The sequence below is a fragment of the Palaemon carinicauda genome, chromosome 31, assembly GCF_036898095.1.
Source record: "Palaemon carinicauda isolate YSFRI2023 chromosome 31, ASM3689809v2, whole genome shotgun sequence".
Taxonomy (NCBI): Eukaryota; Metazoa; Arthropoda; class Malacostraca; order Decapoda; family Palaemonidae; genus Palaemon; species Palaemon carinicauda.
Window position 1 is genome coordinate 84,358,031 of NC_090755.1, and position 13,783 is coordinate 84,371,813.

The 13,783-nt window shown below is 34.1% G+C and overlaps 1 protein-coding gene across 1 annotated transcript in view; it reads right to left on the reverse strand.

Annotated features, from left to right (window-relative positions):
• Nucleotides 1-291: 291 nt before the first annotated feature.
• Nucleotides 292-13,783, reverse strand: part of LOC137624598 (sodium-independent sulfate anion transporter-like) — an 82,151-nt gene continuing 68,659 nt past the window's right edge. Inside the window, exons 4-10 of the mRNA XM_068355553.1 lie at nt 12,243-12,417; nt 9,162-9,402; nt 7,445-7,576; nt 6,381-6,627; nt 4,981-5,151; nt 3,814-3,964; nt 292-880 (exon numbers count right to left, since the gene is read on the reverse strand). Of these exons, the coding sequence (XP_068211654.1) occupies nt 717-880; nt 3,814-3,964; nt 4,981-5,151; nt 6,381-6,627; nt 7,445-7,576; nt 9,162-9,402; nt 12,243-12,417 (1,281 nt within the window). The 3' untranslated portion in view covers nt 292-716. The remainder of the gene's footprint in view (nt 881-3,813; nt 3,965-4,980; nt 5,152-6,380; nt 6,628-7,444; nt 7,577-9,161; nt 9,403-12,242; nt 12,418-13,783) is intronic.

Here is a 13,783-nt window from a genome sequence, read left to right on the forward strand (position 1 = left end):
TTAAGTACATAATTCATCTTACGAAAGTAACTGATTGTACGTAAGAGATATTTAACACTGATTTCCTTAAAATGTACATTGCACTCAAACTTAATTACTTAAAATCAGCATTCATGTTGCCCTTTTTAATAGATTGTGAAGTCCTTTAAATTCTAGTTCCTTTTGTTATAATAAATATTTGCACACATACACTATATGTGTATATATATATATATATATATATATATATATATATATATATATATATATATATATATATATATATATATATATATATATAGCAGTGTACATACACACATTACATATAAACACTTTTATAGTGATTATACACTCCTCCTTTTCAATCCAAACTCAACAAAAAGAGACATTTTCCAAAATATGAAATATAATAAAATGGAGCAAGATCACTCTACCTTAAATCCATGTTATTTCACATCAGAGTGTTTATATGTTACCAGACTCCACATTATTTCATGCAAGAAAATATCATACGTTTAACTTCACCATTGGGTCAACAAAATCAACTGACATAGGAGGGCAGCATTTCATAGCTGTCATATCAGTCCAAGATAAAACGTTTTATATACACATCACAAGTAAGAACTTTTTTAAGAACTTTACAAACTTAGCTAACAAAGTTTGAATGTGTATTTTCGATTTGGGACTTCGCAGAACATCCAAATGACGTACACTTCTTCTTCTTCTTGTATTCTCGGTTATTTGTGGTCCTGGAATACCGTCGTGCTCAACAAGGGATTAGCAGCTTCGCTTGTATCAGATGTAGGTGTTGTGATCATACTGCTGACGACGACTCCACCGCTCATTACGATGTGTCTTCCGTCATTACTCAGGCTCTCGAGGACGACCTCTGTCTGGCCATCTGTATGATAAAATGGATGTTTTTTTACTCTGTTATTGGGGATATCTGTCTTGCCATGTGTATGATAAAATGGATGTTTTTTTACTCTGTTCTTGGGGATATCTGTCTGGCCATTTGTATGATAAAATGGAAGTTTTTTTACTCTATTCTTTGTGACATCTGTCTGGCCATCTGTATGATAAAAGGGATGTTTTTACTCTATTCTTGGTGACCTCTGTCTGGCCATCTGTATGATAAAAGGGATGTTTTTACTCTATTCTTGGTGACCTCTGTCTGGCCATCTGTATGATAAAAGGGATGTTTTTACTCTATTCTTGGTGACCTCTGTCTGGCCATCTGTATGATAAAAGGGATGTTTTTACTCTATTCTTGGTGACCTCTGTCTGGCCATCTGTATGATAAAAGGGATGTTTTTACTCTATTCTTGGGGACCTCTGTCTGGCCATCTGTATGATAAAAGGGATGTTTTTACTCTATTCTTGGGGACCTCTGTCTGGCCATCTGTATGATAAAAGGGATGTTTTTACTCTATTCTTGGTGACCTCTGTCTGGCCATCTGTATGATAAAAGGGATGTTTTTACTCTATTCTTGGGGACCTCTGTCTGGCCATCTGTATGATAAAAGGGATGTTTTTACTCTATTCTTGGTGACCTCTGTCTGGCCATCTGTATGATAAAAGGGATGTTTTTACTCTATTCTTGGTGACCTCTGTCTGGCCATCTGTATGATAAAAGGGATGTTTTTACTCTATTCTTGGGGACCTCTGTCTGGCCATCTGTATGATAAAAGGGATGTTTTTACTCTATTCTTGGTGACCTCTGTCTGGCCATCTGTATGATAAAAGGGATGTTTTTACTCTATTCTTGGTGACCTCTGTCTGGCCATCTGTATGATAAAAGGGATGTTTTTACTCTATTCTTGGTGACCTCTGTCTGGCCATCTGTATGATAAAAGGGATGTTTTTACTCTATTCTTGGTGACCTCTGTCTGGCCATCTGTATGATAAAAGGGATGTTTTTACTCTATTCTTGGTGACCTCTGTCTGGCCATCTGTATGATAAAAGGGATGTTTTTACTCTATTCTTGGGGACCTCTGTCTGGCCATCTGTATGATAAAATGGATGTTTTTTTACTCTGTTCTTGGGGATATCTGTCTGGTCATCTATATGAAAAAATGGACGTTTTTACTCTATTCTTGCGGATGTCTGTCTGGCCACCTGTATGATAAAATGGATGTTTTTATCTATTCTTGGTGACCTCTGTCTGGCCACCTGTATGATAAAATGGATGTTTTTATCTATTCTTGGTGACCTCTGTCTGGCCACCTGTATGATAAAATGGATGTTTTTATCTATTCTTGGTGACCTCTGCTTGGCCATGTGTAAAATACAATGGATGTTTTTATCTATTCTTGGTGACCTCTGCTTGGCCATGTGTAAAATACAATGGATGTTTTTATCTATTCTTGGTGACCTCTGCTTGGCCATGTGTAAAATACAATGGATGTTTTTATCTATTCTTGGTGACCTCTGCTTGGCCATGTGTAAAATACAATGGATGTTTTTACTCTATTCTCTGATTGCAACACAGAAACCTGATAGTGTATAGTGATTAATGATTTTTTTCTGGTGATGCATTCTGGTCTTCTTGATTAGAACAGAGGAAATTGATAGTGTACAGACAATAAGATACAGTGAAATTACTCTCTGATTTGAGTATCTGATAGGTGATTTTTCCTTACAGTAACAAATGGTCATTTGAAGTGCATTTTTTTTTCAATAAATGTTTCAATATTTTTACTGAAATATAAAAATATTAAAATTATCCCATTATGTATTTCATCTGAATCAGTCATTACTCGAATACTATACAATTAATGAAAAACAATCCAGCCTTTCATTTCATTAACTATTCATTTGCAATGTCATGAACTCCTAATCATAAGGTTTATCTACATCTATTAATAGTAATAACTAATTCTTCTTGGGGGTCCTGTAATAAGGTTAGATTTGTCCAGCTCTGCTTAATAACGACTTTAACATGCAACGAGAACTTGCAGATATTGGGGAATAATTCAATAAATTTTCCTTTATTTACTAATCGGGTAGTTGAATCAGTAGAACTTCAAAAGTTCAAAGTTGGAGCAAATGTTTTTATGTTGACCAGGCTGACATGAGTCTTTTTATAGTTTATATATGACATATCTGTTTTTGACGTTAATAGTTTATATAGGACATATCTGTTTTGACGTTGTTACTGTTTTTAGAATGATTTATTGTTAATTTATTCTCATCATTTATTTATTTCCTTATTTCCTTTCCTCAATGGGCTATTTTTCCATGTTGGAGCCCTTGGGCTTATAGCATCTTGCTTTTCCAACAAGGGTTGTAGCTTGGCTAGTAATAATAATAATAACAATAATAATAATAATAATAATAATAATAATAATAATAATAATAATAATAATAGTAATAATAATAATAATAATAACTAGTGCCCAAAAATATCTTCACAGGTAATAGGTGGTTACTGCAGATCTTTTTAAAAAGCAAAGGTATAATTTCAATATGTTTAAATGAAGCACAAAGTCGTGGAATATAACACCCAACACTGCTTGTTTTTTTGGAAATCAAAAGTTGAATTGCCTTGTAGAAGAAATGGCACTTTAACTTACACGATGTCTCTGAACTGTGAAGCACAAAGTCTTGGAATATAACACCCATCACTGCTTGTTTTTTGGAAATCAAAAGTTGAATTGCCTAGTAGGAGAAATGTCACTTTAACTTACACGATGTCTCTGAACTGTGAATATTAACAGGTCAACATACTGTCAACAGAAAGTTTAAGCAGTTGAAGTTTTTTTTTTTTTTTTTTTTTTTTTTTTTAACCCAAAGAAAACCTAAAGGTAAATTCCATATCAACAATGACTCACCTGCTAATATCTCCTCTAGTACATCGAAAGATGGACACACGGCAATGCCCTCATGCAGAGAAGAGACTATCTTCACAAGTTTAGGCTTTAGGCCTACGAAAACTAGCGTCTGTCCACGTCTGTGGAAATCATCTATCATCCCCTTGATTCCCTGTAATGAGGAATAATAATAAGGGAAAAATATTGAATATAATAACATAATTACATATAAAATGGCTCAAGTAACATGAATTCATGCAGTTTTGAAGACTGGAATAGTTGACAGTGATAGTAAACTCAAGTTTTTGGAAATAGTCAACTAAATTGGCGTACAGTATTTCATGGAAATTTTCTGGCCAACAGGAGAAAGGCTATCAGTGATAAGTAATAATCTCTGACCATACCAGTTTTAATGTAAGTCATTAACAGGACAAAGTCTATCAGTAATGAGTAAACATTTCTGGCCAGACCAGTCTTAACACAATATATCAACAGGACAAAGTCTATCAATAATAATAAAAATTTCTGGCCATATCAGTCTTAACAGAAAACATCACCAGGACAAAGTCTATCAGTAATAAGATAAAATTTCTGGCCAGACCAGTCTTAATACAAAACATCAACAGGGTAAAGTCTATCAGTAATAAGTAAAAATTCTGGCCATATCAGTCTTAACACAAAACATCAACAGGACAAAGTCTATCAATAACAAGAAAAATTTCAGGCCAGATCATTCTTAACACAAAACATCAACAGGACAAAGTCTATCAATAATAAGAAATATTTCTGGCCAGACCAGTCTCAACACAATATATCACCAGGACAAAGTCTATCAGTAATAATTAACATTTCTGGCCATATAAGTCTTAACAGAAAACATCAACAGGACAAATTCTATCAATAATAAGAAATATTTCTGGCCAGATCATTCTTAACACAAAATATCAACAGGACAAAGTCTATCAATAATAAGTAAACATTTCTGGCCATATCAGTCTTAACACAAAATATCAAAAGAACAAAGTCTATCAGAAATAAGTAAAAATTTCTGACCATATCAGTCTTAACACAAAATATCAACAGGACAAAGTCTATCAATAATAAGAAAAAGTCAAAACATCAATAGTGCAATAAACAGCCTAATGATATATCTATTTTGGGAAAAATAAAAGGGGTGAAATTGCCTACCTTGGCAGAGGTATAGTCCACATTATCTATGAAGGAACAGTCGATGGCAACAGGGAGCGAACCTCCAGCCTGTCTGAGACCAGCCTTCCTCACAGCTGACCTGACGTGAGTGGTACTTGGATAGCTGAGGCCATGGGATGGCGTAACAAGGGCGTAACCAGCGTGCTGTTTCTGCATGAACATTAGAAAATAAATAAAATCTTATAATCCAGATTTTTTATTCGTTCTGGAATAAGATATTCTAAAACATGAAATGAGACCAAATATATTGAGTTGATTATTTCAGTACCTAGAAAGTACAGCTACTGAAAAAGGCTTTTGTTTTTTTTAATAAGCTTTCTATTCCACATTGTAATCAAACCCTGGGTATCATATGAGATATGGGGAAGTTATTAATAATGTCAAAAATAACATGAAGGATGTTGACATCACCTATAGTCCATTTCTTTTAGCGAGTCAGATTTGCACCGACTCGCAGCGGTGCCCTTTTAGCTCGGAAAAGTTTCCTGGTCGCTAATTGGTTAGAATTATCTTGTCCAACCAATCAGCGATCAGGAAACTTTTCCGAGCTAAAAGGGCACCGCTGTGAGTCGGTGCAAATATGCCTCGCTAAAAGAAAAAGACTATAGTTGGTGGTGCATTCCTTTCTCTAATGAAAGGTTCTAAGTTCAATACAATTATGAGGTAGAAATCTATTTCAATGGATATCATTGTTTTTATTTCCAAGAATATTATATCATTGGGCAAATATATTTATTAAAATAATTCCTAATTAATATGCATGATAAATTTAGGATAAATTTAGGAAGAACAAATAGATATCCGAACCTAACCTAACCCAACCAAGATGTTAATAACCATGTTTTTGTGTCCACACTATGCTAGTTAGAATATTTGCATTCAATTGAGGTCAATATTAATTTCATTTTGGAAGTTAATGGTGTTACTTCAATATGAAGACTGCAGTATATAAAAGATTAAATAATAGTGTATAGCCTGCAAAGTGTTTTGAGACAAAAAAAAAAAATATCTTCAGTTTGATAAACACTGAGGAGGAAACATAAGTTCTTGAAAAATTTTATGAGATAAACCTTATCTTCTAAATCATGTATTATTTTTGTTTTCTTATGAATAGTAAATAATTAGGAGAAATTCCCTTTACGATTATTTATTACTAAAAGGAAAGAGATTAAACAACCCAATGAATCAAGCTCGACTCTTACAGAGCTGGCTATTAGCTACAATCCTATTTGGAAAAACCGGATGCTACAAGCCCAGGGGCCCCAACAGGGAAAACACCTCTGTGAGGAAAGGAAACAAGGAAACAAGAGAAGTAATTAATAACAAAAATAAATCCTTTTAAGAACAGTAATAACACCCTTTAAGAGGACCGAACTTACGCTGGGTGGCACCACAGAGATTCTGACGGCAGGCGTGGCGATCGAGAAGAGCAGCATGGCGAGGTTCACACCTATGCCCAGCAGAATGCCCCACTCCAGGCCCCATCCTAGGCAGGCGAGGAACGTGACGCCCCAAGGAATGAGGTCTATTCTCTTGCTCCTCCACAGGGGTAGGATGATCTCGTAGTCCACCATGTGCAATACGGCGCATATGATCACTGAAGCCAACGTTGCCTTGGGAATGAAACTGACGGGGGGAAATTTTTATGTTAATTTTGAAGGGTTCACTGTATATATATACATATATATATATATATATATATATATATATATATATATATATATATATACACATATATATATATATATACATATATACAGTATATATATATATATATATATATATATATATATATATATATATATATATATATAAATTTGTATATATCATCTGATAAGAAAAATTATATATACAGTAATTTTACTTATGAAAATATGGACATCCAAAAACATATTCTTTAAGAAAATCATAGACATACATAACTATACTTCAAATGGTTGATAGCTTTGAGGACAGAGCAACATACAGTAAATGACTACCAGCAAAATTAAGAATAAAATAAATGATAGGTTATTATAGAGATTGGTCAAACAACATATTCTTGATGGACGGACGAAAAATAAGAATATATATAATATAAAGAATATACAGAATATAAAGAATATATCTTCTTAACATAACCAACATCATTACCCTTATAATTATCATAAAATACGTTTTCAAGATTAGCGTACAGTTGGACACAGGGATTCCTGGTACACCTCGCCCTGAGGAAGTGCACTCTGTCGCATTGAAGAGATGGCAGAGGTGGTGGGCGGGGCTACACACACGCAGGAACTCGCCTTGCAGTAAGGGTGTGATAAGGTACATTTCCTCAGAGAGATGTGTACCAGTAATTTCTGTGTCCAACTGTATATATCAAATTATATAAATGGTCCAGAAATAAATTTATAAAAACCACACAAACATAAGTAACAACTAAATAAATAAATCATTGACTCACTAGAAAGCAGGTGTTAAGAAACAAAGTGCCAGGAGAACCATGACACCTGTCACCAGGCCTCCCGCAGGTGTTTTGGCTCCACTGGTCAGATTGACAGCTGTTCTGGACAAGGATCCGGTCACGGGCATAGACCTGTATCAAATGATAAATTAGTTTCATATGTAAAATAACAACGGACTGAACATGTTCATATTATGATTAGAAATGATAATTTCTCTTATATAAGAAAGAGCGAGTGTCTGACTATATATATGTGTGTGTGTATATATATATATATATATATATATATATATATATATATCTATATATATAGATAGATAGATCAATAGATAGATAGATATATAGATGTATATATATATATATATATATATATATATATATATATCTACATATATATACATACACATATACAGTATATCTGCATATATATATATATATATATATATATATATATATATATATATATATATATATATCTACATATATATACATACACATATACAGTATATATGTGTGTATATATATATATATATATATATATATATATATATATATATATATAATTTCTTGCCAGTCACGCTCAGCTCTCCTCCATCCTTCGGGTAGGGGAGGGAGAGGGAGTTGTCATACCTTGGTGAGAGGGGGCCTGCATGTGTGTGCATAACTAAATATTTTAGCCGTCAGTTTTGAAGGGTCGCGTACACTGGTTTAACAAGAAATACAGTAACTATAGTCAATTCTTTTTAGTGAGGCAGATTTGCACAGACTCGCAGGAGTGCCCTTTTAGCTCGGAAAAGTTCCCTGATAGCTGATTGGGCGGAAGTATTTTTGTCCGAATACTTCCTGACCAATCAGCTATCAGGAAACTTTTTTCCGAGCTAAAGGGGCACTCCTGCGAGTCGGTGCAAATCTGCCTAACTAAAAAAAATTGACTATAAGGCCTGTCATTAACTGATAGGTTAAAATTACTAACATATGCACGAAAATTTATTCTCAAAGTTTATATTTAATCCTTATTTTTGTATATCTTCAGTGACAGAAAAAGGTTTCTAATTTAACTGTATATATTAACAATTGATTACAATTACTCAACGTTAGAATTCATGAGATTTAAAATTTAAATACAATTATTATTATTATTATTATTATTATTATTATTATTATTATTATTATTATTAGCTAAGCTATAATCTTAGTTGGAAAAGCAGGATGCTATAAAACCAAGGCCTCCAAATACAGTATTCAATGATTGAATAATTGAGATCTAACAATAAATTACAATTAATTAACGGTATAATTCATAAGATCTAACAACCAAATATACTACTACTACTACTACTACTACTACTACTAATAATAATAATATTATTATTATTATTATTATTATTATTACTATAGTCCATTTCTTTTAGCGATGCATATTTGCACCGACTCGCGGCGGTGCCCTTTTAGCTCGGAAAAGTTTCCTGATCGCTGATTGGTTAGAATGATCTTGTCCAACCAATCAGCGATCAGGAAACTTTTCCGAGCTAAAAGGGCACCGCTGCGAGTCGGTGCAAATATGCATCGCTAAAAGAAATGGACTATAGCTAAACTACAACAATAGTTGGAAAAGCAGGATACTATAATTATGCCCAAGGGCTTCAATACAGTATTCATTGTCTAAATCATTGCAATTCTACATTAAAATACAATAAATGAAATTTCATGCCCTTACCCAAAGAAGGACCCCAAAATATTCGCCAGCCCAAGGGCGATGATCTCCTGCGTGGCATCAAAGGTCCTGCCCTTGGTGAAGGCGCTGACGACAGCGATGTTATCCAGGATGGCAATGAAGGGGATCATGAAGATGCCGATACCCACGTCGTTCATGATGTCCGGGAAGGTCATCGTCTGGTTGTTGACCTCGGTGGTGAAAGGTGGCAGAGCCGCTGGTGGTACGCCTGGCTCCACGTACCCTGTCGGAAAGGAGGTCACTTGGCATGTTAGGTCGCTCAGATAGGTGACAATGCTCTTTACCTTGCTATTACCTTTTTAAAGATATTTCAATGCTCTTGGGATTCTATTACATTTTTAAAGATATTTTGATGCTCTTGAGTCTCTATTACCTTTTTAAAGGTATTTCGATGCTCTTAGGTCTCTATTAACTTTTTAAAAATATTTCAATGCCCTCAACTTTTCAATGCTCTTAACTTTATATTACCTTTTAAAGGTATTTCAAAGCTCTAGGGTCTCTATTACCTTTTTAAAGATATGTCAATGCTCTTGAGATTATATTACCTTTTTAAAGATATTTCAGTGCCCTCAACTTTTCAATGCTCTTAACTTTCTATTATCTTTTTAAAGGTATTTCAGTGCTCTTAACTTTCTATTACCTTTTTAAAGATATTTCAATTCTCTTACCTTTCTATTACCTTTTTAAAGATATTTCAATGCTCTTACCTTTCTATTACCTTTTTAAAGATATTTCAATTCTCTTACCTTTCTATTACCTTTTTAAAGATATTTCAATGCTCTTACCTTTCTATTACCTTTTTAAAGATATTTCGATGCTCTTGGGTCTCTATTACCTTTTTAAAGATATTTCAATTCTCTTACCTTTCTATTACCTTTTTAAAGATATTTCAATGCTCTTACCTTTCTATTACCTTTTTAAAGATATTTCAATTCTCTTACCTTTCTATTACCTTTTTAAAGATATTTCAATGCTCTTAACTTTCTATTACCTTTTTAAAGATATTTCAATTCTCTTACCTTTCTATTACCTTTTTAAAGATATTTCAATGCTCTTACCTTTCTATTACCTTTTTAAAGATATTTCGATGCTCTTGGGTCTCTATTACCTTTTTAAAGATATTTCAATGCTCTGGGGTTTCTATTACATTTTCAAAGGTATTATAGTGCTCTTAGGATTCTGTTACCTTTTTAAAGATATTTCAATGATTTTGGGATTCTGTTACATTTTTAAAGATATTTCAATGCTCTTGGGATTCTATTACATTTTTAAAGATATTTCAATGCTCTTGGGTTTCTATTACATTTTTAAAGATATTTTGATGCTCTTGGGTCTCTATTACCTTTTTAAAGGTATTTCGATACTCTTGGGTTTCTATTACCTTTTTTAAGGTATTTCAATGCTCTTGGGATTCTATTACATTTTTAAAGGTATTTCAATGATCTTGGGTATCTATTAACTTTTAAAAGATATTTAAATGCTCTTAACTTTCTATTACCTTTTAAAAGATATTTCAATGTTCTCAACTTTTCAATGCTCTTAACTTTCTATTACCTTTTAAAAGATATTTCAATACCCTTAACTTTTCAATGCTCTTAACTTTCTATTGCCTTTTAAAAAATATTTCAATGCCCTAAACTTTTCAATGCTCTTAACTTTCTATTACCTTTTAAAAGATATTTCAATGCCCTCAACTTTTCAATGCTCTTAACTTTCTATTACCTTTTAAAAGATATTTCAATGCCCTCAACTTTTCAATGCTCTCAACTTTCTATTACCTTTTTAAAGATATTCCAATGCCTTCAACTTTTCAATGCTCTTAACTTTCTATTACCTTTTTAAAGATATTTCAATGGTCTTGGCTCCACGTATCTTACCAGAAAGGAGGTCACTTGGTATATTATTAGGTCGCCTAGACAAGTGAGAATACCCTTAACTTGAAAAGCATACATTTAAAGGTTTAAAGGTTGTTCATGAATGGCAGAGGCAAGGGACAGTAGCATTGACCAATCAAGCAGGACAATGCCCTAGAGACTGATCATATACTGTATACATATGATCAGGGCCTAAGTCCCCTCTCCATCCAAGCTAGACCGGGGAGGGCCAGGTAATGGCTGCTCATGACTCAGCAGGTAGACCTATGGGGTCCCCTAAACCCACCAACCTTAGCTCACAAGGATGGTGAGGTTGTAGCAACCAATGCTAGGACCAGGGAGGGCCAGTCTCTAGGACAATGCCTTGCCTATAGGACATAGCTGTCTCTAAGGATCTCTAGGTAAGTGTCCTGTCTCTAGCACATTGTCCTGTCTCTAGGGCATTGTCCTGTTTCTAGGACATTGTCCTCTCTCTAGGACAATGTTCTATCTCTGTGAATTGTCCTATCTCTAGGGAAGTGTCCTTTCTCTGGGGAATTATCCTGTCTCTAAGGCATTGTCCTGTCTCTAAGGAAGTGTCCTATCTCTAGGGAATTGTCCTCTCTCTAGGCCACTGTCCTATCTCTACGGAAGTTTCCTGTCTCTAGGGAATTATCCTGTTTCTAGGGAATTGTCCTGTCTTTAGGTAAGTGTCCTGTCTCTAGGGAATTGCCCTCTCTCTAGGCCACTGTCCTATCTTTAGGAAATTGTCCTCTCTCTAGGCCACTGTCCTAACTCTAGCGAAGTGTCATAACTCTACGGAATTGTCCTCTCTCTGAGACACTGTCCTATCTCTAAGGAAGTGTCCTCTCTCTGGAACACTGTCCTATCTCTAAGGAAGTGTCCTCTCTCTGGAACACTGTCCTATCTCTAAGGAAGTGTCCTCTCTCTGGAACACTGTCCTATCTCTAAGGAAGTGTCCTCTCCCTGGGACACTGTCCTATCTCTAAGGAAGTGTCCTCTCTCTGGGACACTGTCCTATCTCCAAGGAAGTGTCCTGTTTCTATAGAATTGTCCTCTCTCTAGGACTTTAAGAAACTGTCCTTTCTCATCTAAGACACTATCCTGTCCCTTGCCCCCTCAGCCATTCACGAGCAACCTTCATAACAGCAATTATAACCTTTTTAAAAGAAACCAAACGATGCCTTACCCGTCAGGGAGAACGGTTGGTCGTCTCCATCGAGGGCGAACGTAATCACAGCCGCTATGATGACCACGATGGCGTTCCTCCCCACCGACAGGTAGAACACCACCTGACGAAGGATCCTCTGGCCAAGGCTCCTGCTGTTGGGGTCCATGCAGGGCCATCTCACGTTCCTTGCAGCCTGCGAAGGATAACAGAAAGAGATGTTTGATTTTAATTTTTTTTTCTGTTGTGGATATTTTATTATTATTATTATTATTATTATTATTATTATTATTATTATTATTATCATTATTATTATTATTATTATTATTATTATTATCATCGTTATTATTATTATTATCATTATCATCGTTATTATTATTATTATTATTATTATTATTATCACTACTAGCTAAGCTACAACCCAACTTGGAAAAGCAGGATGCTATAAGCCCAAGGGTTCCAACAGGGAAAAAACAGACCAGTTTCAACAGAAAATGAGATAATCAGTTATAATTGAAATTTTCTGTTGTAGACATTTTACTTGTCGTGAATATTCTAAGTTTTCCTTCAGGGTAAGTAATATTGTATTCATAGATAAGCAGCTCTTCAAGAAGGACACTCCCAAAATCAAACCACTGTTCTCTGGTCTTGGGTAGTGCCATAGCCTCTGTACCATGGTCTTCCACTGTCTTGGGTTAGAGTTCTCTTGCTTCAGGGTACACTCGGGCACATTACTCTATCTTGTTTCTCTTCCTCTTGTTTTGTTAGTTTTTATAGTTTATATATGAATGATTTACTTCAATATTATTATTTTTCTTAAACTTCTCTTCTAGTTTTTCCTTATTTCCTTTCCTCACTGGGCTATTTCCCCTGTTGGAGCCCTTGGGCTTATAGCAACCTACTTTTCCAACCAGGGTTGCAGCCTAGCAAATAATAATAATAATAATAATAATAATAATAATAATAATAATAATAATAATAATAATAATAATCAGTGTGATTGATATTTTGTGTATGAATGAGAATATGGCTGTCAAAATCTAAAACAGTCAAGGAATTCTATCGTTGAAGTATAATAAACACTTGGAAAAATGGTAAATGTTTATTTAGTAGTCAAATTCAATCAAAACTCTTTATAGCTATGAAAGCTAAATGTAAGAAATCTCTGCCAAACTATACGAAAATTATACGATTTTTTAAAAAAAGAAGTTACTGAGAAATGCGAAGAAAGGAGAAGTTTGTAAAAAAAAAAATCACTATAATGAAAAGTAAAACGTAAGAAATCTCTGCCAAACTATACGAAAATTATACGAATTTTTAAAAGGATAAGTTACTCAGAAATGTGAAGAAAGAAGTTTGTAAAAAAAAAATCACTATAATGAAAAGTAAAACGTAAGAAATCTCTGCCAAACTATACGAAAATTATACGATTTAAAAAAAAAAAAAGTTACTCAGGAATGCGAAGAAAGGAGAAGTTTGTAAAAAAAAAAAAAAAAAATTCACTATAATGAAAAACTTGGTAGACAGCAAAGTACTCAAGATACATTAAAACAATTTCCATC